At 38.8% G+C, this 24,788-nt stretch overlaps 1 protein-coding gene across 1 annotated transcript in view; it reads right to left on the bottom strand.

Moving 5' to 3' along the window:
• The window catches only part of mmp17a (matrix metallopeptidase 17a), a 94,075-nt gene that overhangs the window by 43,194 nt on the left and 26,093 nt on the right, over positions 1–24,788 (bottom strand). The window contains exons 2-3 of the mRNA XM_044334634.1: positions 4,251–4,383; positions 1,040–1,175 (exon numbers count right to left, since the gene is read on the bottom strand). Of these exons, the coding sequence (XP_044190569.1) occupies positions 1,040–1,175; positions 4,251–4,383 (269 nt within the window). The remainder of the gene's footprint in view (positions 1–1,039; positions 1,176–4,250; positions 4,384–24,788) is intronic.

Raw genomic sequence — 24,788 nt, 5'->3', positions numbered from 1 at the left:
GCAGAGATAGAGGGAAAAAATGTGAAAAAGCGACTGTTTATGACTTCTAACTCCCTGTATTGCACTGATGTAATGTACTGAATTGAACTGAGCTGAGTCAGGAAGTATTGGACTGAATCAGGCCAATTAGATAACCTGCTCTCATTTGAAACACTTTGATTTATACAGAAACAGAAACAGTGTAACATGGTGATATGGATTTGTACAATATTAAACTCAGTAAGTAACTAAAAGAGGTAAGTACTAAAACAGTACTTAAGTAGTACTTAATTGTATCCTGAATTGTAATGTTTTGTAGCCTAGTAGTAAGAAGGATGAATTGGACAGTGGAAGGTAACTTGCTCTACTTGTTTATGGGTTTTAATCAGGTTTTTTTGAGGAGGAGTGCTCTGAGCGACAAAAAAGTTGAAAAATGTTGATATCGAAGCTCCAATATTGTCAAGAAAAATTCTTACAGAAAGATATTATTACAATAAAAACAACAAGTTTATCGATGTCAGTGTTTGTGGTTAAAAATATGAGGGTAAAATGGTAGCAATATCAATCAGAGACAAAACTCCAGCAATACTTGTAGTATAAAGAACAACTTTATTGTGAGAGCAATACGTTTCTGACCCGGATGAAGGCCACAAGCTTAAAAGCTTTGGTCTCACAATATAGATGTTCTTTATACTAAAAGTGCTGCTGGATTGCGTATGTGTCAGTGTTTGCAGCTGCCTGTACAGCAGGTGCCAGTACATACAATCATCGCTTATTATGTGGTTGCCAAACAACAGCAAGACGCCTCTCAGTGCCAAAAACACACCAATGTAATCAGGATCAGAACTCATTCTGAGTCCATTGTCCACAATCTGTGTGTGGAAGCATTCAGCATTACTACAGATGTGACAGGTGACTGATCAAAATTCAGTGTGTAATCTGCACATTGTCAATAAACATTGCCAAGCACCCTAACAGAGACTCTGATCATATCTGGACATGATGATCATTTCATTTTCAACACAGTCTTTAGTTGTTTGTTTGTTTCATTGTTCCCTACCTCCAGGATAGATGCCTCTTATTCCATTTGTTCTGGGGAGTCAGGCCTCGTTTTCTGCGGCCCACTGTCACCTCAGCCTCAGACACATCTGGCAGAGAACATCTGGGTGTTTTCATTAGGCCCAGCGTGGCTTGGTCTGGAGAGGAGAGGAGAGGAGAGGAGAGGAGAGGAGAGGAGAGGAGAGGAGAGGAGAGGAGAGGAGGGGAGAGGAGAGAAGGGGAGAGGAGAGGAGAGGAGAGGAGGGAACAAACAAACACCACAATTAAAACTTTAATACTTTATTTTTTGGAAAACAAAGTAAACAATGAATTAATAATGATTATGTTTAACATAAAGTAAATGTATAAAGTATATAGACAGCTGACCTAACACCACCACGGTTCAACATTTATTTGAAAATAGCAGCGTCATACTGTACGTGCTCCTATATGCATAGATATGAGGATGTACAGGAGGTTACGAGAGGCTGTTAAGGCGATAAATCATACATGCTCTCTAAGATACCATCTTATATGCACAATCACACTCTTGCACAGACTAGCTTTGGGGCCATAAATTATACTTGCTCACACGCATCACTGTACTCTCTTAAAATCATTCTCTCTCTCGAAGCACGCTCTCTACCCTCCGTAGTCATATATGTGAGACGGAGAAGTGGTCTGTTTGATAAAAAATACGATTATTTGTAGGAGAGAATTGCAGCATGCATGTGCAAGTGAGCGTAAATAATGATAGTGTACTGCAAGTGAGAGAGAAAGTAGAATGTATACAATGTAATACACTATTATTCTGTTTTACACATAGCACTATTATCACTCACATATACAGTGCTATCATTCTACAATGTGTGTAAAAGTGATTCATCTTTATAAGGAATCTCATGGTGTGCAGAGATAAGTGTAATCTGTGCAATCGAAAGCAATTCAATACAAAAGAAGTGCAAAAAACATCATCTTTCTAACGTTGAATGGTTGTTGAGACTGTCAGAATGACATTCCATTCAATACAATGGCAATTTCTAAAGCCATAGATTGTGTGTTTTTGTTGGCTGGATTGCATGATATTGCATTATATTGTAAGGTTTGATAACATTTTGTCCCTCAGGCACACTTAAAAAAACACATTAAAGTCTGTGTGAAGGAAAATGAGAGATTTCTTTTTAAACACATTATACATGTTAGAAAATAAATGCTGAAAACATGTGAAAAGACTGTGACCTACAGACGGCTGACAAATTAAAGGAAAAACTGGTACAGGTCTGAATGCTTGACCCCTACAGTGAGGGGATCTGGTGGCTCTGTTATGCTGTGGGGGGCATTTTGCTGGCATGGTTTGGATCCACTTGTCCCCTTAGAGGGAAGGGTCACTGCAAATCAATACAAAGTTGTTCTGAGTGATCACCTTTATCCTATGATGAAACATTTCTATCCTGATGGGAGTGGTCTCTTCCAGGATGACAATGGCCCCCATCCATAGGGAACAAGGGGTCACTGAATGGTTTGATGAGTATGAAAATGATGTGAATAATGTGCTATGACCTTTGCAGTCACCAGATCTCAAACTCAATGGTGGTGATGTGTGAGAGTGCTGTCTAACGCCTGAGACACACTGGATGCCTGAGCAGCGCGTGTGCATCGCGGAACCTCTTGCTTTTCATTTTGGCGCCCATGTTAACAGGTTAGAGCAGTCACACAGCCCACGTGAGACGTGTGTCACGTGAGGCTGCTGCGTTGCGTCATCTAGAGATTCGAGGTCTTGCCTATTTTCTCCACGTGACGCGCGCGGTTCTCAGCAGAAATAGACAGGGAACACGATAGAAAGATAGGACTGCCAGTGGCAGAAGCGTCGCAGCAGACACGCTTCCTGTGTGGATGCTGCAAGTGTACGCAGAAGTTCAGCGACGCACATGCACTGCTGAGGTTCACACATCCAGTGTGTCCCAGGCGTAACACGTCAGTCCGCAATATCCCATAGGTGTTCAACTTGGTTGAGATCTGGTGACTGTGAAGGCCAGAGCATATGATTCACATCATTTTCATACCATACCATATTCAAACCATTCAGTGACCCCTCGTGCCCTGTGAATTGGGCCATTGTCATCCTGGAAGAGACCACTCCCATCAGGATAGAAATGTTTCATCATAGGATAAAGGTGATGACTCAGAACAACTTTGTACTGATTCACAGTGACCCTTCCCTCTAAGGGGACAAGTGGACCCAAACCATGCCAGCAAAATGACTCCCAAAGCATAACAGAGCCACCAGATCCCCTCATTGTGGGGGTCAAGCCTTCAGACCTGTACCACTTTTTCTTTAATTTGTCACCTGTCTGTATTTACTACTGAATTATGGAGTTAGAGCGTTAAAATGTGTTTCACCATCTCTGTGTTCAGGATTTTTTGGATGGGCTTGAAATGGTGGCTCGACGACATAGAGGGGTTACTAGCATGACCTCCCCCTGCTACTATATAAACACTAGAGTGCACATACTCATAGTTACTATTTTTACACTGGGTAGTTTTACAAACTTTCATTGGACACAACTAGTATTCACTTTGGATAATCCGCTGTGACTGGTGAATGGGGCCTTTTTTGGTCAACGTTAGTGCTCAAGGAGTTATTTTAAATCCAGCTGAGGCATTCATTGATGGGTAGAGCCACCAGCAGCTTCAGCCTCAGCACCGGCTGTGTGGCTGGAAGGTCCCTGGCGAGAGGGAAAGCATTTGCCGGGCAGCACTTCACCAAAAAGCACGGTGTGAGAGGCAATTGCTCCAAGGGTGATGGCCACAATGAAGTCGCCAAGGACTTTTCAGCAAAGAAGTGAGTTACATTAAGTGCACCGAACTCCATTGAAAAAAACAACAATTTAACATAACGATGATTGGTGACAACTTGTTAACTAGTCATTTAAGTTACATTTTTACTGAAACAAATCCACATTTACCTACAAAATATGTGCTGAATTTAACATCTGCTCATGCACCTACAAACAAGGCCTATTTTAAATTGTGTATTTTTATATGGGACTTTGGTTTGAACGTTGTTAACTCAGAAGCTGTTCAGTTGGGCCGTGCTTTCAGCACCTTCAGTGGACATGCTCCCAGAGTTTCAGAGCAGTAGATTCATTAAAATACAACTCCCTCTCTCACATAAAGCACCAACTCTCACACATAATCCCTTCCTTTCACCACAATCACACATAGCCACATACCTAACACTCCGGTCTCCTTCAGCCCTCCGAACTTCTGCATGGCTTTGATGGCCTTGGTCAGGGCCTCCTTGGTCTGAAGCTGGCCAGTCACCGGGTCAGGGGGTGGGAGGTAGCCGAACTTGCTCAGCCAGTCCTGGAGAGGAGACAGCAGCACAGAGTTCAAGAATCATCCTAGGAATTTCAAAGACTCCAAGTATCCAAACACTGCTGAGAAGATCTGACACCTGTTCATGTTTGCTGTCTGTGGATACTGCGTGGCTAAGCACATACAATTTGTGCATTCAGGTTCTGAGAGCTTTGTGTCTATATGCAACAGTTTGTACACATATTTGTACACATACAAAATGGCACTATTACTGTGAACACAATAAAATCCCAATTGGATTAGTCTGTGCAGTGTTATTTTGGTGCTCATTTTGGCATGAAATTGTGTTTGCCTTAAAACCTGCTCAGACCACCTCTTATCAAAAATGCAGGGCAATTTTGTGGTTTTAGTTGACAGAGTTGCACACAAACAAACTTAAACCAATCCAAATCAAAGCAAAAGTACAAATCACCTTTCACATATGTTAAGTTTTTCTGTTGTTTGTAAATTTGCTACATTTTTTTTTCATCTACTGCAGGTATGCACCAAAACATGATCTGCCTGTTCATTCTACCATTGACAGCATATTTGGAATTGATATTTGGGGTGTTGTGTGTTTTTTTTTTATTTTAGTCTTCCTACTAGCAAAGTATTCAGTCTCTCCTCTACGTTGCACCGAACTGGGCCTTGTTTGCATCAACAACTGTGGTCACCAAAATTGCAAAATGTGCTGGTCACACCACTGTGCAGAGATGTGCAGAGATTTTGCTTGCGTTTGTTCCCTGGTTCAGGAAAAAAGAGCCCACAAAAGTCTGTGATTACTCACAGGAATCGAAAGCATTGTTCATCCACAGGCCTTTTTCATACCAGACATTTTGACTTGTCATAGTAGGGAAAGCGTAGGTGTTACTAATTACATCATCTCTCAATGGGATTTTGTATTTTGAATGGCTGTTCTATATGAACATAAACAGTAGGTTTGTTAAAAAATTAAAAAATAAATAAAAAGGGAGTTTTGTTATGTGTGTGAATAGTATAATTCCTTCTGTTGATAATACTACAGTTAGCAACTGTATGGGGTATTTTATTCACAGAAACTGTGTCAATTTGATAATGAAATCTATTAGTTTCCTGGAGATTTGTTTTCACTTTGAGTCAATTATCATCGGCCCCAATTACAGCCAACTCCACTGTCTTCCTTGTTCTAATTGATTCTAGCTGTTTCTCTTTGTATCTCTCTTTCTCTCTTGCTGCTTTTGCTGTCGTTTGTTCCCTCTGTCCTCCATCTATCTCAGCTACACCCCTCCATAATCTGATAGTCAGTCAGACAACACTGATTTTTAATGGGTTTTTGATCCACACTCATCAGAGATGACGGACACAGATCGATAGCAAGGCACCAATTCTCTATTGACAACACTGGGAAAATTGATAAATTTAAAAAATAAATAAAGAAGTGACTTTAGTTCTTAGAGCTGACTGTTGACTGGTATTTTCACCCTATTGATTGGATTTGCTTAACCAATAGGGACAGTTCACAGAATACAGATGACCTCAAGTGTCATCCAGGATGATGAGAAAGAACAACAATTCTTGAGGTTTGAAAATGTAGATATAAGATGCAGAGGGCAACCTGTATCAGTCTGAATAACAACTTAACTGAGTAACAATAAGAAAGGTTTTTAATTTTAGTTGAAGAAAAATGGACACAAATATTTTTGTAACAACCTGCTTTGACATCGACTGAAGAGGGGCTGTGAAAAAATGTCTGAATATGATTACGTCATTACCAGTTGAGCTGACAACAGTTTATTGGGGGTAAGTATAAATAAATATATAGTATGTGGTTCACTCTGTAACATGTGTGTAATAAGCCAGTTCCAACAACATCAACTCTACATGCGACTACTAGAATGTATCCAAGTAACATTCTGGGGAAACAAAAAGAGGGAATTTCATTCTAAAAAGACTTTGGAAGATATGAATTCGATTTGGCTGACTGAAACTGCTCATCATATTTGCTTCAGCTGAACTACGATACGATACGATACGATACGATATGATACGATACGATACGATACAATACCATATGATACAATACGATATGATACGTTATTTTCAGCTTATGCTGAAATTAATTTTGCGTCCTTAGGCAAAGGGAATAAGGGCTGTGGATTTTGTAAAGTGTAGTCTAGTCCTGGGGGAATGGTTTCAGGGCCAGTATGGAGAGTAGGAACTTTTGCAGCGAGCAAGACCCGAGTACAATCCACGTACATTATGGCACATCAGTATTGCATTAAGAAAGACTTAAAAAAAAAACAACCTATTCTTTAAGTTCATCTTTATTGTAACCATAGTGTGTGAGCCCTGAATTATATCACATCTTTGCCATCTACACAATAATGACTCCCTGTGTTTATACACACTACCTTATATTTTAATGTCCTAATAAATGCCAGGGAGACAGGCCACTTTTCATTTACTCATAACACTATCTATTGATGATGTGCTTTTAGTTTCAATATCTGAGCCAGGTGGTCGAAACCTGGCTTAAAAAAAGGTTGTGGGAGAGCCAAAAAAAGAAATAAAGAAAATATGATGAAAAAATGATGTAATGGTGGAAAAATTGTTAGTAGTAAGAAAAATGTGAATTGTAAAACCTGGAAAGATAAAGAGAAACAGATGATTTAGAAGTCAGAGTCGGCATGTACAGTAGTCCATTGGGATTCTGGGGCAGGTATTGCTGAGCTGGAGGTTCCAGCTAAGCACTTTAAAGTTCAAAAGTCACCTAGTCCACTTTCCAGTGACTGAATGATATGTTAGCATACTGAATGTTTTGGCAGGATTTACAGGAAAAAAAATATGAGGCAATATTGATCCCTGTTGTAAAATTTCCATGTCAGTTTCTCCTTGTCCACAGGGACGTCAGAACACAGGGTCAGATACAGAATAACGTCCCTGCAGCTGCTATAGATTCTTGCTCAAGGACCAGTTTGCTAACACTTGAGTCGAGTCCCTTTATTAGAAGGACAATTTCACTTTACCACCCTGCTGCTGCTAATTTTTTTTTCTGAATATGGACCAGAAAAGAAAAACATCATGAGTGCCGCATGAACTAATAACAGGGTCTGCATATCCATATAAATTACTATGTGCTTCACAAAGATACAAAAAAGGAAAATATAGAAATACTGTATATAAAAGATTATATGCCTTAATGGATCTTTTGACTACAACTAAGCAATTTCTGCACATCAGTTGGTGCTGAAACCACAGAAAGCATCAATCTGAAGCTCTGTCTTTTTCTGTTATAAAGCAGCAAAAAAGCAAAGCAATGTGTAGAACATTTCAAACACTGAGGCAATTCAAAGTGCTTTACATAAGACACCTACAGTATATGCATTAGAGCATTTATAGACATACTGAGGAGGAAAGTAAACATAGAAACAGACAAATAATAAGGGATTCAATGCAGTAACTCTACAGCAGCTTTTAAACTAAAGATGACAAAGATCGCAACATTCTAATAAAAAGACAGAAATTCATATGAAAGACAACTGAAAGGCTGCTTTTAGTATATAAGTATTTACTTGTACTGTATATATTGGTAGCAAACAATACACCAAAAAAATGCAGAGGTATGTACAGTATATATGTAAGAAACCATATTGCAGCAATCAGCAGCTTGTGTAAACCACTCAGTCACAATGTCTTGGAACAAATGTTCAATAGTAAAATGCATGACGCTAAAGGCAACATTTGATTACACTAAATTCCGAAAGAAAAAAAGGATAAAAGAGAAAGGTAGTGTGAAGAGAGGGCAAACGCCTCGCTCTCCTGCAGAAACAGGAGATGCAGTATATAATGAAAGAACTGGAGCTGCCTGTATGACTCCTATATTACTCTCTCTAAATCTGTGATTAACTGCAGCATGAGGAGGCTGACGCAGATGGCCGAGACTCCCAGTCTTCTTTAATCATGCATTATTAAGACACACAGACACAGACATAACGGCACAAAATTATGTCTAACACTCCACTATTCCCATATTCTTGTACCTCAAATGAGCAGCGTGTATTCAGAAAACACACTCTGCTGAGCCCGCTGCCACTTTAGTGAGCGCTCTGTCTGAACAATCAAATCTCTTTTTGTAGTGTGCTGTCGTGTTTCCCTTGCTGTGCTATGGTCGTGTAGATTTTTTACATTTCTTGTCCAAGAGTTTTAGAGCAGAACCAAAAAAGAAATGAGTCGACTAACAAGTAAACAACAACCGGCTCACTAACTTAGAGGTTCTTGTGTCACATTTATTCGAGAAATGTGAACAGAGTGTCCTTGGCACATTATCTTTGGTACAATTTATAAAAACTGCCTATTCTTCTTTTCTATCAAATTAAGCAACTTTATTTATGCTCTACACTGTCGCCAGTTAAATGAAGGCAGTAATGCCAATAAAATTCTTTAAAAAAGTAATGCCTCACTTGGTTATCGATCTTATCCTCCAGCTGCCCTTCAGACTGGCAGGTGTGCATTCAGTATGTTTGCATAAAATTATCTCTATATCTCTATATCCCAAGTTGAGTTTAATAAATGTATTTTGGCCCTGATGCCCTGCAGCTGTTTTCATTGGAGGATCTTTTCTGATGAATTAAAGATTAAGAGTCCACAGCCCTGCTAGCGGCTCTGTGAGTCCTTTGAGTCACATGCTAATGTCAGCACGCTAACACGCTGTTGTATTGATGTGTAGTAGGTTAATGTTTACTGTGATCATCCTCTTAGTTTAGCATGTTAGCATGCCAAAATTTGTTAATTAGCACTACGCAGAGAGTACTTCTGAGGCTGATGTCAATCCAATACCTTTAAGGCCAGTTAATGTTAAAATATTTTGTCATTGAATGTAATCTGGACTTTTTCAGAATCTTCCTGTGCTAACTTTCTATCTGGCACTGGGTTTGTTTATTAGAAAGTCATTGTGTTGGGTGTTTGTGGACACAGAGCAAGGTTGTTGTTCTACACTGTCAAGAATCCCAAACTCTGTCATCTATCTAACTGTCAGGACTGCCTACTGTTCAGGAAGGTGACTGTGAGTGAATGCGTGTGAAAGCAAAATAAAGTCAGAATTTAACCCCACAAACCACTTCACTCAGGATAGACACACACGGGAAAAAGGTGAGAGAAGACGAGAGAGAAAAAAGAGGGAAACAAGTAGTTCAAGAGAAGACTGTGGGAGAGACACAGAGAGAGAGACCTCTGATGAGAAGGACTTCTTGAGTCTTAAGATCTACTCATCCTCAAGAGAGCCTTCTGTTGTACAGCCTTGTAAACATCAAACCAAACCACTGACTATGATTTCACACACCACGAGAGAGAGTGTGTAAATGTGCGTCAATGTAAAATAGAAAGAAAGAAAGAAAGAAAAAACACACAAATACACATGCAGTACACATATAAAGGACCTACTGTATCTAAAGATGGATGTATGGTCTTTCAGAATAAGGGTGGATCGCGGGTCAGTGTGTGGAAGGTAGCTGCATCATGGTGTGTTTTTCAGTTTAAATAAAAAATGTGGTGTGGCGTGGGTAGAGTCTGTTCAGAGGCAGACTGGTTTTATAAGTTTCTGTGGGTATTTCACTACTTTTTTCCATTGTAAAATCATTGGCATACAGTTTAACTGACACAAATTTAAGCCGACCACAACTGCTGTTTTCTATGAAGGACAAAACCACCAATTTTATAAGAGCCACTTTGAAGACTTCAAGTGATGGATGGAGACCTTGATGAATTATATATATGTGTGTGTATATATATTTATATATATATGTACACAGATATGGTCAGCCCACATGCTGGCTGAAGATGTGAGTGTAAGTGATATGTTTTTGTCCATCATCCAGAAAACAAAAAAAGAACTATTGTTTCATACACTGGCATGAGTCCTGCTAAATTGCTGACTGTGTGGGAATGTATATTTGCTATTGCTTTATGCAATCAAACATCAGAAGTAGTGACTTTATATGGATTTCAACAGCAGAGAAGCAATGGAAAATAAACATTTCATTATTACATGATTATATTCTATAAATAGAATATTAGCTGAATATACAGTAGGGGTATAGTGGGTTAAGAAAAGTAACCAATGTGGAAAGCATCCACAAATTATGTAAAAACAAAAATGAACGTAGTCTCTAAATAAACAGGAAAGGGTAGCAGGGTACCCAGGGTGATTTTGAATATGAATAAGTATGACGAAGGGTCTATATTATGTGATGGGTTGGCTGCATTGTCCCAAAATCTAGATGTTTTCATGACCTTAAAACTTACAAAGTAAGAGGGAAAAAGAGGAAACCTCCTTGATACATTGTTTTTTATGAAGAGTGATTGTTCTTTGGCATAAGTTTCTACCCGTATAATTAACACATATCCATGTAATTTAATTTATTCCTAGTTTTATCTCTTGCATACATTGACCAGGTCATTTTTATGTCATATAATTTGATTCTGCTACATTTATTTTGCTTTTCTTCCAGTTTTATGCTTATTATCACAGTGCTGGGCTGAATAACGTAATGTGCTACAAAGATAACGCATCTTTCTACCTCAGCCCTCCGTGTATTTCAACATCAGCTCCTTCACACATCCCATCTCTCTATCTCTCCATCCCACACTGACTCAGTGTTGCTCTGGCAGATCTTGACATGAGGTCAGTAAGCGGACATGATTTGAATCGGTCTCCAACAAAACAGAGGCAAAGGGGAAAGAGAAACGAAACAGAGTGTGAAAAAAGGGTAGATTAAATAGATTAGAGCAGCAAGTTAGAGAGAACGGTGATGGAGAGAGATGGAATCACAAAGCTGATTTTGTCAGCTGGTTCCTCTTATCGCTCCCAGGTCAAGGAGTCAAATGGCCATAAGTGAGAGTAGATCTTAGAGATGAACAAAGACAGCGAGTGAGTGTCAGATAAAAAGAGGTGAGAGAGATGGATGTGATGTGGCATGATGTAAAGATAGCAGACACAGGGACAAATTATATACATTGTACTGAGCAGGAGCATTCCCTGCAGTGGGAGTATGTGGAAATTGACTGAATTAATATAACAGCAAAGACATTGAATAAAGTTTGCAAACCAATTAATTATTTTTTTAAAAATCTTTTTAATGTTTATTTGTAGAATCAGCCACTGAATATTAAGGATGTTTGGAACTGTTGTGCAAATCACTCTGCATTCACTGTGCAATGTGTGAATGTGTGATTGTCTGACATTTCTTCTTTTTGTGGGATTTGTATTTGCCTCTTAACGAGACACTTTGATCTCCCACTGTTGTTTTAATTTGGAAATGAAGCAGAACTGAGCAACTTATGCAACAGCAGGGTAAAGATGAAAGAATGTGCAGAGCATAAATGCACACAGCATCAATGTGTTAAACAAAAAAAATGTTTTAAAGCCCCCTCTCCACTCAGAAATGTGTTTTGCTTATTGTTACTTGGGTGTTTGAGCTTCACTGTGCAGAATGATGGATGTGCACAGTTTGACACTTGAAGGATGCATTCATCTGCTGAGGGGGGTAAGTTTCTCTGAGCTCACCTTAAATGTCAGTTAAAGGCATGCACATACAAGTATGATATGTGACAAAAAAGGTCACAAAGTCAAGCTCAGCTCACAAACCCAGCATTCACCAGCTGATCTCAAAGACAGCCCACACCGGCTGATGGCTCAGCTGATTCCCTTCTATGCATTCAATTGGCAAATCTCATACAGGGCGCCCTATTTAAAGCTGCTTCAGTCTGCCTACCTTTACTCTCATCTTCATCTGCAAGCAACCCTCCTCCATCCCAGCTCCTCCTTACATGCTGTGTCTGACTCAAACAATGTCACTTCTGTTGTCATTGTTGCCTGCTCGGCTCTGTACCTGGGGTTTTTGCGGCTGCTCTCCCTGCCTCAGGCTTTTCATGCAAGCACATGGAAGGGCAAGGAGCTCCCAGAACAGAGTCATACTGCCAAATATATTATATACTGCAAATGACAATAAAAGTTTTCTTTTGACTAATGTGGTCCTGACTGAAATAACAAAGTGTCCACTGATAATGACAGTGATTAAGTAACATCATTATATTTCCCATCTCTAGGCATACAGTTCACTGCGCCACTAAGATGGTACATTTTTAATTATACGTTGCTTTTCAATGGGTGGCTGTAAAACATCTTGCTACAATATTGTGAGGAGGTACACTCTGTGTTGTGTGATGTTCTACAGTGGAGAGCTAGACTGTATACTTTATACTGTAGACAGCATAGGCTTACTGTGCAAACATACTGCACAAATGCAAAAACCCAGACGACCAAAGTCACAGCTGTACAGCATATAATTGCTTGCTTATCATGCTCTAAAGAAATGTGTTTTTGAGAGGATGGTTGACTACATTTTTAGTACTTCCATCTTTTGAGCATAGTGTCATCTTCCACAAAAAGAGCAGGTACACTTACTTACACTAAGCCCTGTAAACATATACAGAGTATACCAGCTGAGGACCAGTCTGCCAGAAACAAACTAAGACCTGTTTGATCTGTCGAAGCCTTAAACTTTACAGAAAAGTTTAAGACTTCATGGAGAGGAAGAGTGATTTGGCATGTCTTTCATTTGGGTGAGATGTGTGTGGTGCGCTTATCTTTCAGCCGTTGCCAACAGTAGAAATGATTGCATACAGTGTACACAGTATGTGTGATATTCTGTATTTATTGTGTACACAATCACACATTTATGAATGACAAGATGATTAAGGGGTTACACTTTATCCTGTGACTCATTTGTGTCATGTCTTATTCCTTTAAGCTGGGTATAAAGTCCTGCCATAGATACCTGTGGTTTAAGTTCTGATTTATACTTGAGCATCAGATTTCCTATATCCTATTTATATCACTACACACGTATTGTACATGATTATATTCCTCATGGTAAATGTGCTGTGATACAGAGTGACTGAGCTTCACATACTGTATACTCAAAGAACTGAAATTCCATTCAGGTAACCTTGGAGCCACATGTAGTTGCCATAGGAACGGTGTAGAACTGCAACAATTAGTCAATTAATCAATTAGTTGATCGACAGAAAGTTAGTCACTAACTATTTAGATATTTGATAAACTGTTTTAGTCATTCTTGAAGAAAAAAAATCTAAAACTCTCTGGTTATAGCTTCTTAAATGGAAATATTTTCTGGTTTCTTTAGTTCTCTATGATATTAAACTGAATATGTTTGGATTGTGGACTGTTGGTGAGGACAAAACAAGATGTTTTAGGTTGCATCTTGGGCTTTGGATGCGGTGACATTTTTTTTTTTTACCCTATTCTGACATTTTAAGGACCAAACGACTAATCAATAAATCAAGAAAACACTTGACAGATTCATCAATAATGAAAATAATCATTACTTGCAGCCCTAATACAGTGTAACCCTTCAACGCAGAGGTATAAATCTGATTTAAGCAGTGTTTGTATTTAAACACCCTGCCGAAGCCTGAACGTGTGTCATCCATGCAATATTAAATGTTTTTTATTACACTCAGGACTCAGACTACTTACTTGTGACATAAATCTGAGCAGTCCCAGAATGATTATCAACAGAGAAAAAAATCTGTGAAAGGAACATCATTCATAGATAAATGATCCTGTGATGTAGGGCTGAGAGTAGACATTATGTTGCTTTAGTGTGAAAAGCCAAAAAGGTTGAGAAACATTAGTTTTAGAGGATATTACCACTTTAGTTATCTAATAGAAATGTTACTGAAACTAATCTAATCATCAGTCCAGGTCTCACCCATTTAAACATCCCCAGAAAATGCAAAGCAACAAGTAAGTCACCGGAGTGTATAACACAATTCTGAAATATTTGATACAGCGCTAAAGCAAACAATAAATCCAGTTTTATCCGCAGTTCTTCATAATAGGAGATGAAAATCAATTCATTCAGTATTTCTCAGGTTTGTCCAGTTATAATTGAATAGTTCACACATACACAAGCCCACACTCTCTATGCTTCTTAGCCTCTCTCTCAATAATCATACAAATTGTCAGTGGGTATTAAAGTGGGTATTACATCACCCAAGGTTTTGTTTGTTCTATTTTGTGCTACATTATCTGTGAAATAAAAATAGTTTTCTCTGAAATCCCATACTCTGGTCACTGCAATCCTATTATACAGTAAGGACGACATCATGTAAACAGCAAAAATAGATATTTCTTGTTTTCTGTTTGATCTTTCTTTCACTCACTCTTTCTTTCTCTACCTGTTTTCTCATTTTCACTTCTGGTTCTCTCTATGGACTCACGCCCTTCTGCCCTGACTGTTTGAGCAATGCTTCATGTATACCGGCATGTATGATGAGAAATAAGAGTGCTACACCCTGTAAAGATGAAAGAATAGAAAGAGAACAGAAAAAGATTGTGGACAGTGAGACAGAAAGATTGAGTACAGCCTATATACAGCCCTTCAACAGAGCATGCTGTATTTAACTCAACTACATTCCATCGTCCTCCTATTACTGATTAAAGTCATTCCAACATCATACCACACATCCTGTCAGATGGGACAAATTCTCTTCCCAGTTCCCCTGCAGGTCAAAGTTCACCTACCATCCCCTCAGCCTCTACATAAAGCTCAATCTGTTTCGTCCTTCCTACTTGTGAGCTCCTCCATCTAACAAAACCTCTCTCTGTTTTTCCCTGATGAACAGCTGCTGAGTCCTTTCAACCTCTGCCTTATTGACAAGAAATGAGTTACCGGGAGACGTTTAACCCCCTCGACCTCACTGTCTCTCAAAGTTCAACGAAGTAGCAGTAGCCACTCCAGTGTTTACATTGTTCTTTAATGCCTCAGGGACAAGGGCAGCCCTTTACTCCCTGTCTATTAAAAGGTTATGAAGCAGTAAGGTGCTAATATAAAGCAGAAAGAAAAGGATTCATATTGAGAAACTGCTTTATATGAAGTTGTGCTGGACAACTGCAGTATTCATTGTGCATTTGTTTAAATGGCTTTTTTTATACTAACAAATAACCCATACAAGCTCTGGACCTGTATTTCTTCTTTTTCTTCACTGTTTCTGTTGGCGCATTGCTACATTTGTTCCTATGTTACTGCCATCAACTGTCAATCAGTGTAATAGTGTTAAACCAGGCAGGACTTAAATTGTGCTGCATGATGCAAACAAAATTGGGGGCCCACTCCTAAAAACAAAAGTGCTCAAAAGTTCAAAAAATGCTACTAGTACCTTTAAGACATGGAATCATCAACAAGTATCCATCAGCCATATACAGTACACTAAATAGGAATGAAAGTAGAAAGTAGAAAGTAAACAAGAGTAAAAAGTCTAGAACAAACTGGAGGAAAGGTTTGCTGCTGGTTGAGGAGATACATCAGCAAAACTATACTGTATCATAAGGAGAATCTACTACCATGGTGACAAGTGCAGAAAAAAAGTCAGCTTTATTCTTGTCATTTGCGCCCTTGAGAAAGATAGTGGTGTAACATCCTATCCAAAGAGTATCTGTAGCTAACAGCGTACAAGAGAGCAGCAGCTGCAACTGGTAAAGCTGCACTATTCAGATGATGTTTTGTTCATTGTAACGAATGCCATGATTACAGTCATTGCAAAATGTGTCTCAGAGGGTGTATACTCACCTCTCTGTATGTAACCACTTCCTATTAGGACACAAACCAACTCTGGTGCTTATAAATACTTTTTGTTCTTATGATATTTATGTTTATCTTTTTCTCACTTTTAAAGTTTCTTATGACAGTATGATAAATGTGGACTCAAATCTGAACACTGTATGTATGGTGTTATTTCAAAATGGCACACAAATACCCAGAGTCTCACACATAAAAGATTGACTTTTCTTTCAAAAACATTCCCTCGTCCACTAAAAAGATGCAGTCTATGAGAAAAAAAAAAAAAAAAAATCCTGCCCCTTCTATGTCATGTCATCAATCAAAACAAAATCTCTCCTCTCTGCCAAGGAGATTTCTCTAAACCGTCTCTCTCCATAACACCCAGAGAGTGTATGCAATAGCAGCAGCGATGCTATCATTCTCCAAAGCATTCCATTCTATATCACCAGCTTATTCTGAGAAATCGTTTACTTAAAGCATTATGCTGGGATGATATAACAGGTAAGCAATGACAGCTTGTGTGTTTGAGTAAGGAGCTCCTATAAACCGAAACCAATGGCTGACTTTTAAACCAAACACTATTTCCTGAAGAAATGAAGGATTTAGTCTCACCTGTGCAAACAGAGGTGGTGAAAAAAAAACACGATATAAGAAATAGCGAGAGAGAGAAATTGGAGAAATTGCGGGTAAAGTACAAGGATGGTTGCACAGCCTTAGAAACATGTTTGATCACACACAAACGCAAAGAAAAATTGCTGCCAGATTTCCAGGCAGCAAGAAGTGAGAATTAAACTGAGCCTTGATATTATCCTCTTTCTGTGATACATTTCCCTCACCTGTTGTGTCACTTCTCACAAACAAACAGGCTCCGACTAGGGAGCCAGACTGTCTTGTCTTAGAAAGATTAACTAGACTGACTGCCAATTTAAGAGCCAGTGACTGAGAGAGCTTGAGAGCCTGCAGGTGACTGGTCTGATCTACAACAAGGATGAAAACGCTTACATGGCGAAGCGAAGGATTTATCTAAGTGGTGTGAAGATAAACTCTTTCTCAGTGTCTACAAAACTTAAGAGATCATTACAAGAAAGAAAGTCACCCAAATTCTAGTAATTTGCCATGTGCAGCTGAGATTACCACTCCCAAATTTACCATACCTAACTGCATATAAGAAAACAAACATGTCTGGTCTTAAAGAACCAGACATGTTGTTCGTCATCTTACAGGGACAGTGAAATAGCAATAACTCTCTAGCTCTACTAGCTATGACCCAGGAACTAGAGGACTGCATTAGGATTGGGGTCCCGCGGGATGTAAATCTCACGGGAGCGGGCAGTTTTAACTTTGCTGCAGGTGGAAGCGGGCGGTCAAAAAGTAAACTGCGGGTCCCGGTACAACGAAATTAGGCTATAGCAGATGGATTGCCACAGAACTTTGTACAGACATTCATGGTTCCCTAATGCCTAATGGCTTTCATGATCCCCTGACTTTTCCTCTAGCGCCACCATGATGGATTACCATGAAATTTGGGACACATATTCATGATGTGCTGAGGATGAATTGCAATCACTCTGTGATCTCTTAACTTTTCATCTAGCGCCATCATTAGGTCAAAATTTTAATTTGCCCAATATTTCGTTTTATGAATAAATACCTGAAAAACTAATGACATTCCCATCAGCCTTGACTATACTTTGTGTTTAGTGCTAATTAGCAAAAACCTGCAACATATCAACATGTTAGCATCGTCATTGTGAGCATGTTAGTGTTCTGACGTAAATAATCTTAAGTATCTCAACAAAACTATTGCCCTGGCTTGCAGAATAATTGATAGCTTCCATAGATTTTTAGTTCACATGAGCATAGGCCATCCTTTATTCACATTACCATTAGATAATGATAGTTCTGGGCAAACACCACACATTTAGCTTTTAGCTCCCATTCATAGGCAGTAGGATGCTGTAGTGCCAACAGATATGAGTCACTACTAGAGTGACTCATATCTGTGACCCTGTGACTCTACTCCAAGTCTACTGTGGTCTAATATGGTACTATTTTTATCTACTATATGTTGTGTATTTTTAACCACTACTTCATGTATAATCCCAGCAGTTAGATTGTAATTAGGTTAAGATAGACTGAATGTTTGTGTACCTGGTGTAGCCTACAGCATATAGTGACTCCATTTTCTGAAGTCAATATTCTTGTGCATAGTCTTGAGACTGTGCAAAATTCTTCTTTCATTACTTATATGTTGTCCTTGAGAGCAGCCGGGGCACAAGTTTTTTACTGGGTTGAAATTCACAGCAGTACTTGCAATGCAGATGATAATAAATTACCTAAACTTTAACTTAAAAGCCCTTCTTTCTCTGTGCAGAATGGAGGTCATTTTACTTATGGCCAAGTCTGGAAAAAGGTAAACAACTCACAAATGCCCTTATATCTTTAAGTGTACGGCAAAGGTACAGACTGTGTTTTTATCAGTTAAAATACTAATGTTTAGAGTCATTTAATCCATCTATAGTGTCAACATCTTCAATCTCAAAATAAAAAAAAGACAAAACAAAACAAGGCTCTTGGATGCCTTGTGCATAGCTGGTTAGTGTGTGTGAAACAGTGTGTTGAGTGAGAATCTGAAACAGTAGTGCCGTGTGTGCACTACACTAACAGCATATGTTGACCCCCTAGGTCACGCTTAATCCGAGATGTTCCTACACTGTGTGCCTCTGTGTGGGTGTGCGACATTCACTTGCAAGTATGATGTCAGAGAGGGTAAGAAGGACATATTTGAATGGAAACTTGGAGAGAGGACTATCATTTCTAATCAAATGGCATGTGTGCTTTAAAGGATAGAGGCCCTGCACAAAGAGAATAAGTGAGGATGGTTGGAGGGACTGCACTGCACAGACTGTAGCTGCAGTCACATCTTTGAACTACTGGACCAATAATATCAGGGCTCTTGCATTCATTCCAAATACAAATAACTATTCCCATGTGTTGTTTTTTTCCCATATCAACTTCTATTATTTCGATTCATTAATTTCTATGTTAACAATGGACATTAATGACTATGTGTAATGAAAAAAAAAAAAAAACACCAAGAACTTTCACCCAACTCTGCAGTTCCCCCGAGCTCTACACAGTGTTTCAGAGTCTTTTAGCTTATTGTTCGGGTTTTACAGCCCTCAAACTCCATGTTCATTAGCCATGTTTCTGGCAGCAGCAGTCAACTGTTTCCAAAAAAATAAAAACTTTGATAAACCTATGTGTGTGGCACCCAATGACATAAAAACAACGTAGGGCCCTATGAAATCCGTTCCAATTTTTTCCAGATTCTGTTTTCTTTTTCCTAAATTCCACGTTTTCCATTTTAATTTTTCTGAATTTTGTGTTTAACGATTTAAACACATTTTATCATCTGAAAGAGTGTCTAATGATGTGGTGGATGAATAAAATTTCAACAATTCAAAAAGAAAGTATTCAAAATTTAATCATACATTGAATGAAATGAATATATATTAGTGAATTTGTAATGATGCCACACAACACTTAATCAAAGAAAGTGCTTCAATACACAGTACACTCAGACATTAGCATGAAGACATGAAACAGCTATGTAAGCGCTATGGGCTGAAGCACTCTGATCACACTGTGCGCCATAAAAAATAACAATCACAAAATAACATTGGTAAAACAAGGCTTATTGTGAAGAGATCTGAACAGTGATTTGCAGATCCTCCCAAAGTCCAGCTGTAGGGAAGGGAATGATTAGGATTTTATCTTTGACCTATCCATACTCTTATTGATCAGGTTCATACTCTTGCAGGTTCTTTTTACTTACTAAAGAATTGGGGTTTTTTGAATTATTATTTTTAAATCAGAAAACATTAAGAACAGGATTAGAATTGATTTATATTTTAAATATAACTAAATATTGGTTCTAGAGCGGCAACAGTAAAGTTTACAACAGCAAAGTCACTATATAAACTCAATAATATCTCACTGGAAACAAATCTAAAATGTCAATAAAATAAATAATATTCCTGACATCAAAATACTGAGTGAAGTTTGGAAAGAATGAAGAACACAGACATCAATCAGTATCAGTCCTTCCTCCTGTCCTCCCTCTGCTGCTGGTTGAGGGAGTGGCTGGTTTGGGAGGGGGGCTGCCGTCTCAGCCAGTAGCTAAGTTTACAGGAATTTGCCATATTTTCAGATTTGTGGCAAACTAAGCTGAACGGTTAGGCTACATACAGACAGCTTTATTTGAGCTTGTTCATAACAATTAGCTACGGACAAAGCAGTTGAAAATACCACTTTTCTACATGTTTATGCTTGTTGAACAGGTGTTCTGATAAATGATGCTTATTGGGTTTTTACTCACAAAGCTTTTATTGCACTTTAAGTAACGAGCATGTTGTCGACTCGAGTAAAACTTTATCTTTCACATCACCTGGTTCACTGTGTGCACCACGGTGTGTGTGTGTGTGTGTGTGTGTGTGTGTGTGTGTGTGTGGAGCTGAGCCCTGCCCTCAGTCAAACTCTGACACAGACAGCAGAAGACAGAAGTATTGTGCCTGTAAATGCCTGTAAATGACACCAAAACATGGTAGAGACAGCTTAGGTGCATCCACGTTTTGGCAAATTCCTCAATATTGTGCGTTTTACAGTTGATTCCATTTTTATTATCAAATTCCATGATTCTGTCCATGTTTTACACAATGTGGAACTCATAGGGCCCTAAAACAATGTTAGCAGGAAGCTGATCATTGATGTGAAGCACCTAGTGACCTAAAATAGCAGAACATTTTCTCAGGAGTTGGTGGATGCAAACCAGAGCTAGAAGGAGGAATATTGAGCAGACGGACTGAATATTTGATTACATTCATCATGTGGCCAGGAACACAACTCCACAAGAATGCTAATGTAGCTCTGTGTCTGCTGGATGTGTAAATAGGCGACTATTTGCTATATTTGTCACAATGTGTTGTGTCAAATAAAGCTATGTGTTTTTCAGATCTTTACGGAGTTCTTCTGCCAAGAAAATCAATTACTGCAGCTTTAACCATTGTGTACATTCAGCATTTCTCTTTATTTTTAATACTTCCACTCCACTTATTTTGCTTTCTACCTGTTGTACTGACACTGCACCCCCTCCCCCACCCCCACCCATGTCTGAAGGCTCAAACTCAGTGAACCGTGAGATGGAGTAGGATGCGTGAAGGTGAGAAGGAGCGACAGACGATTTAAACCTCACCCTCCATCCATTGTCTTGGGGAATATACATAGGGCCAAAAACTGAAGCAAGATGGATGAGCTCTCTGTCTTGGTCAGGGCACGATGGGAATATTCGCTATGCAGTTTTATTGCTTCAGAAAAAAAAGACTGGATACAAAAAAAAGAGTGGATACAACAGACTCCACACCTGAAATGGCAATTTTTCAACAGGTGTTGGAAGACAGGAGATAAGACAGATATGAATAAAATACCCACGGTTTATCCTTATCGTTTTTTCATCCTCTTTTTTTTTTTTTTAAATCCACCTAGTTTCTGCAGGTCACAGACCCAAGAGCCATGCTCCCTCTTCTTCACTCTGGCCAAGATCAAAGGTTTCCAAGGCTACAAACAATCTATAAACCAAAAGTGATGACATGCAGTTGTATGAACACTTTGTCTCTCTCAGATAGTTGCTAAACTGTCCAATTTATTTCCTTTCTTTGCATATTGTGTTCATAGTTTGTGGTAGCAAAGATAGATTGCATATTATACTGCTAATTGCTTATTATTATATTGCATAATTTATACAATAAATAGGACTTGCTACTGTTATTCTTATGATTGTTTGTTGTTTAAGTTCTAACATGTATTCTAACGGTAAAAAATAACACTAGCCCTTATTTAATTTACTGTAGCAAAAATCAATACTGTTACAGATGTAATATCGACTGTAGCCAGGTATTTAAGCTGGAGTGCAGGACTTTTACATATAAATGAACATCCGTTACATTCAAGCCCTTGCCAAACGAGTTCACACAATGCTGATTAAGCCTATCACCACCAGGTAAATCTCTCTGTATTTCACAGTATACCGGAGTTTTTGATGTAGTGTCTGTGGCGATATTCCTGTGCTGGCACACCGGTAGTGATGCGTTTTATATCAACCATCAGTGACTGGTTTACCAGAGCTGAAGTGTGCCCATAGAGCATGTACACCAGAGGCTTCCGCCAGCCAAGCCAGCCAGCTTCAGGTTTTGCCCTCCACTAACTTGACAGATGAAATAAATCCTGCCCTGTTTGTATGTCTTCTTGGCCGTTTTTTTGTCTGTTTGTGGTGTCTGGATTTAGATCTTTTTTAAATCATTCTGTTGTCTCTTTCTGTTTCTAAGAAGCTTGTTTAACCCTTGGAGCTTCAGTTCACGGCAGTAACTAACTGTTACTCAGAGTTTTTAATTGTCCAGCGGTTGTTTGTTGGCGTGTGACGCTGCAACAGGAAGTTTGAAAGCAGCTAGCTGAGATTAGCATGCTGGCCAGTGTTTTGATTTAACCAGTGACCATGTTAACTGGTGACTTTCAGCTGAATGTGTTGTGGTTGTCATGGTGATGGCAGCTGTTGAAAACACAAACAGAACATGTACCTGTCCTCCTAAAAGTCTAAAATTATAATATGTTCAACACAATATATATTCGTCTGGTCCTTTTTATGTAAATGAAATGGTGTCCCCAACATTCACATTTCTTCACTTATTTTTCTGAAATCACTCTTTTTAAATAGCTTGCTTGAGAGGAAACGCTGAATCTCATTGCAGTATCACACTGTTGGTCAGTTGAAAGTTAATCAGATGGAAGACTGGTCAAACCTGGTCAATACTGGCTGTTTGACCACACAGTTTACACAATATTTAGCCACAAACTCTACTTTTAGTGTGTGCACAATAACAAAGCAGGTTAATCAGTTGAATATGGGCCACTTTCCAATTGAGGATAATGGTATGAAATTACAAGATAGACTATAGCTGCACTGACAATTTACAAGCCTAATGCCCAACCAGTTACTTTCTCCTGATGCTGGGACTGGTAACTATTATTTACTCTCGCTGCAAGAAGGGGGAGACAAAAGTTCCACACTGCAGGTTAAAGTAGCAGAGGGTTAATATGGTTGTATGCAGTGAAAAACAGATCTCCTATGATGGATCTGTCACACAATGTATCACTGTGGCTTACAATTCAACTTTTCATACCAAAACTAAGGTATTTTGGACACAAATTGAGGAGACTTTAGAAAAACACGCATAGGCATAATTTAATGTTTAAAAATGTGTTTTGAACAAAAGGCTGCTGTATCTATTTGGTTTAATATAATATATAAGAATTATATGCTGCTACACATAAGCTTGACAGTTTATACACCTCTGTTATGTGAGGTTAGTACACTTCTAATATGTAATGTAAACAGGCAGAGTGACATATTATTGAACCTTCAGCTGCCATATTACGGAAAGTGCCATTAGTAAACAACTGTAGGCAGAGTTCACATAAAGCATTTGATATCCGTCATCCCCCGAAAAGTGATGAAACCACCTATATTAAATTGTGGTGTTGTGGGCAAAACTTGAAATGCTTTGAAGCCGTCTGTTCCATTAAATTCACCTGCTAAAGTTATTGAATTCTAAACTTTTTTTTGGAAGAGTAGGTCACATTATTCCTGTGAACTGCACTCTGTCAATCTATGACACTCCTCAACACATAGATCCTATTGGAATACACCGGGAAATTGTCAGTTTCTGACGTCTGAAAAGGTAATGGGAGTGCTGCCTTGGCAACACATTCAACCCCACATATAATTGGAGCAGGCAACAAAAAGTGTTAATGCCTGTCTAGACACTATCAGTTCTTTTTGCACCTTTCCATCATTCCTGTGTTAGATAAAGTGAGTGTCTCTCTCTTGATGTCTCACAGATCCATTTGAGGAAGGTGTGTGACTGATGTGCTAGATTAAAATAGAATAAGAAACACTTTTAAAAGCACTGATAATTGCTGATGACAAGGGAGTGGTCCGCCATCTACTCATCCACCCATCCATCCATCCATCCATCTATCCATCCATCCAAGATATTATTGTCACAGGGGTTATAGTGATACATTTTGTCCCTGCTGATTGTAGAGCATTGAATTGTATTTTTTTACACAAAGCCATTCTATTATAAAGGAGGTCATCAAGTCGTCCAGTTTCAATAGCTTTCAAAAGCATATTCCTAAAATGTAAAATATAAGGACCTAAAAACGTTTCTTTTGTAAGACATTTTGGTAAAGCTCTTTCACTCCACTATTTCTGTCAGTAAGAAGAGTCAGATATGCAAAAGCCCTTTTGTTTAAATCTCTACCTCTGATGCATTTGCATTTGACATGATCACACATACTGATTCTGATTTGCCAAACTTAAAATCTGAAATTCGTCTTACTTTTATTTCCGAGAAAAGTGTCACCAGAGCACATGCTGCTCTTGAAAAGTCATGCTGGCTTCCACATCTGATATAGTATTATAAATAACTGATGTTACTTCTGGATTCCATTTGCTCAAGAAATAAAAGATGGCATGGTGAGGTGGTGGTGGTAATATGAAATGCAGGAAATGTGGCAACAGCGAAGCAATTTGCAAGTAGATAAAAAAAGAAATAGTTTGATATGGAAAGGAAATAAGGAAAGAAAGGAAAGAAAAGGAATACAAAGAAGTGACACAATCTGTGGGCCACAGATTGAGGGCAGGGCAAGGCCAAGCTGGTAGTTCCGGGTCTGAAA

The sequence above is a fragment of the Thunnus albacares genome, chromosome 18, assembly GCF_914725855.1.
Source record: "Thunnus albacares chromosome 18, fThuAlb1.1, whole genome shotgun sequence".
Lineage (NCBI taxonomy): Eukaryota > Metazoa > Chordata > Actinopteri > Scombriformes > Scombridae > Thunnus > Thunnus albacares.
Note: the sequence above shows the minus strand (reverse complement) of the source record. Positions and strands in the feature narration are given on the sequence as shown.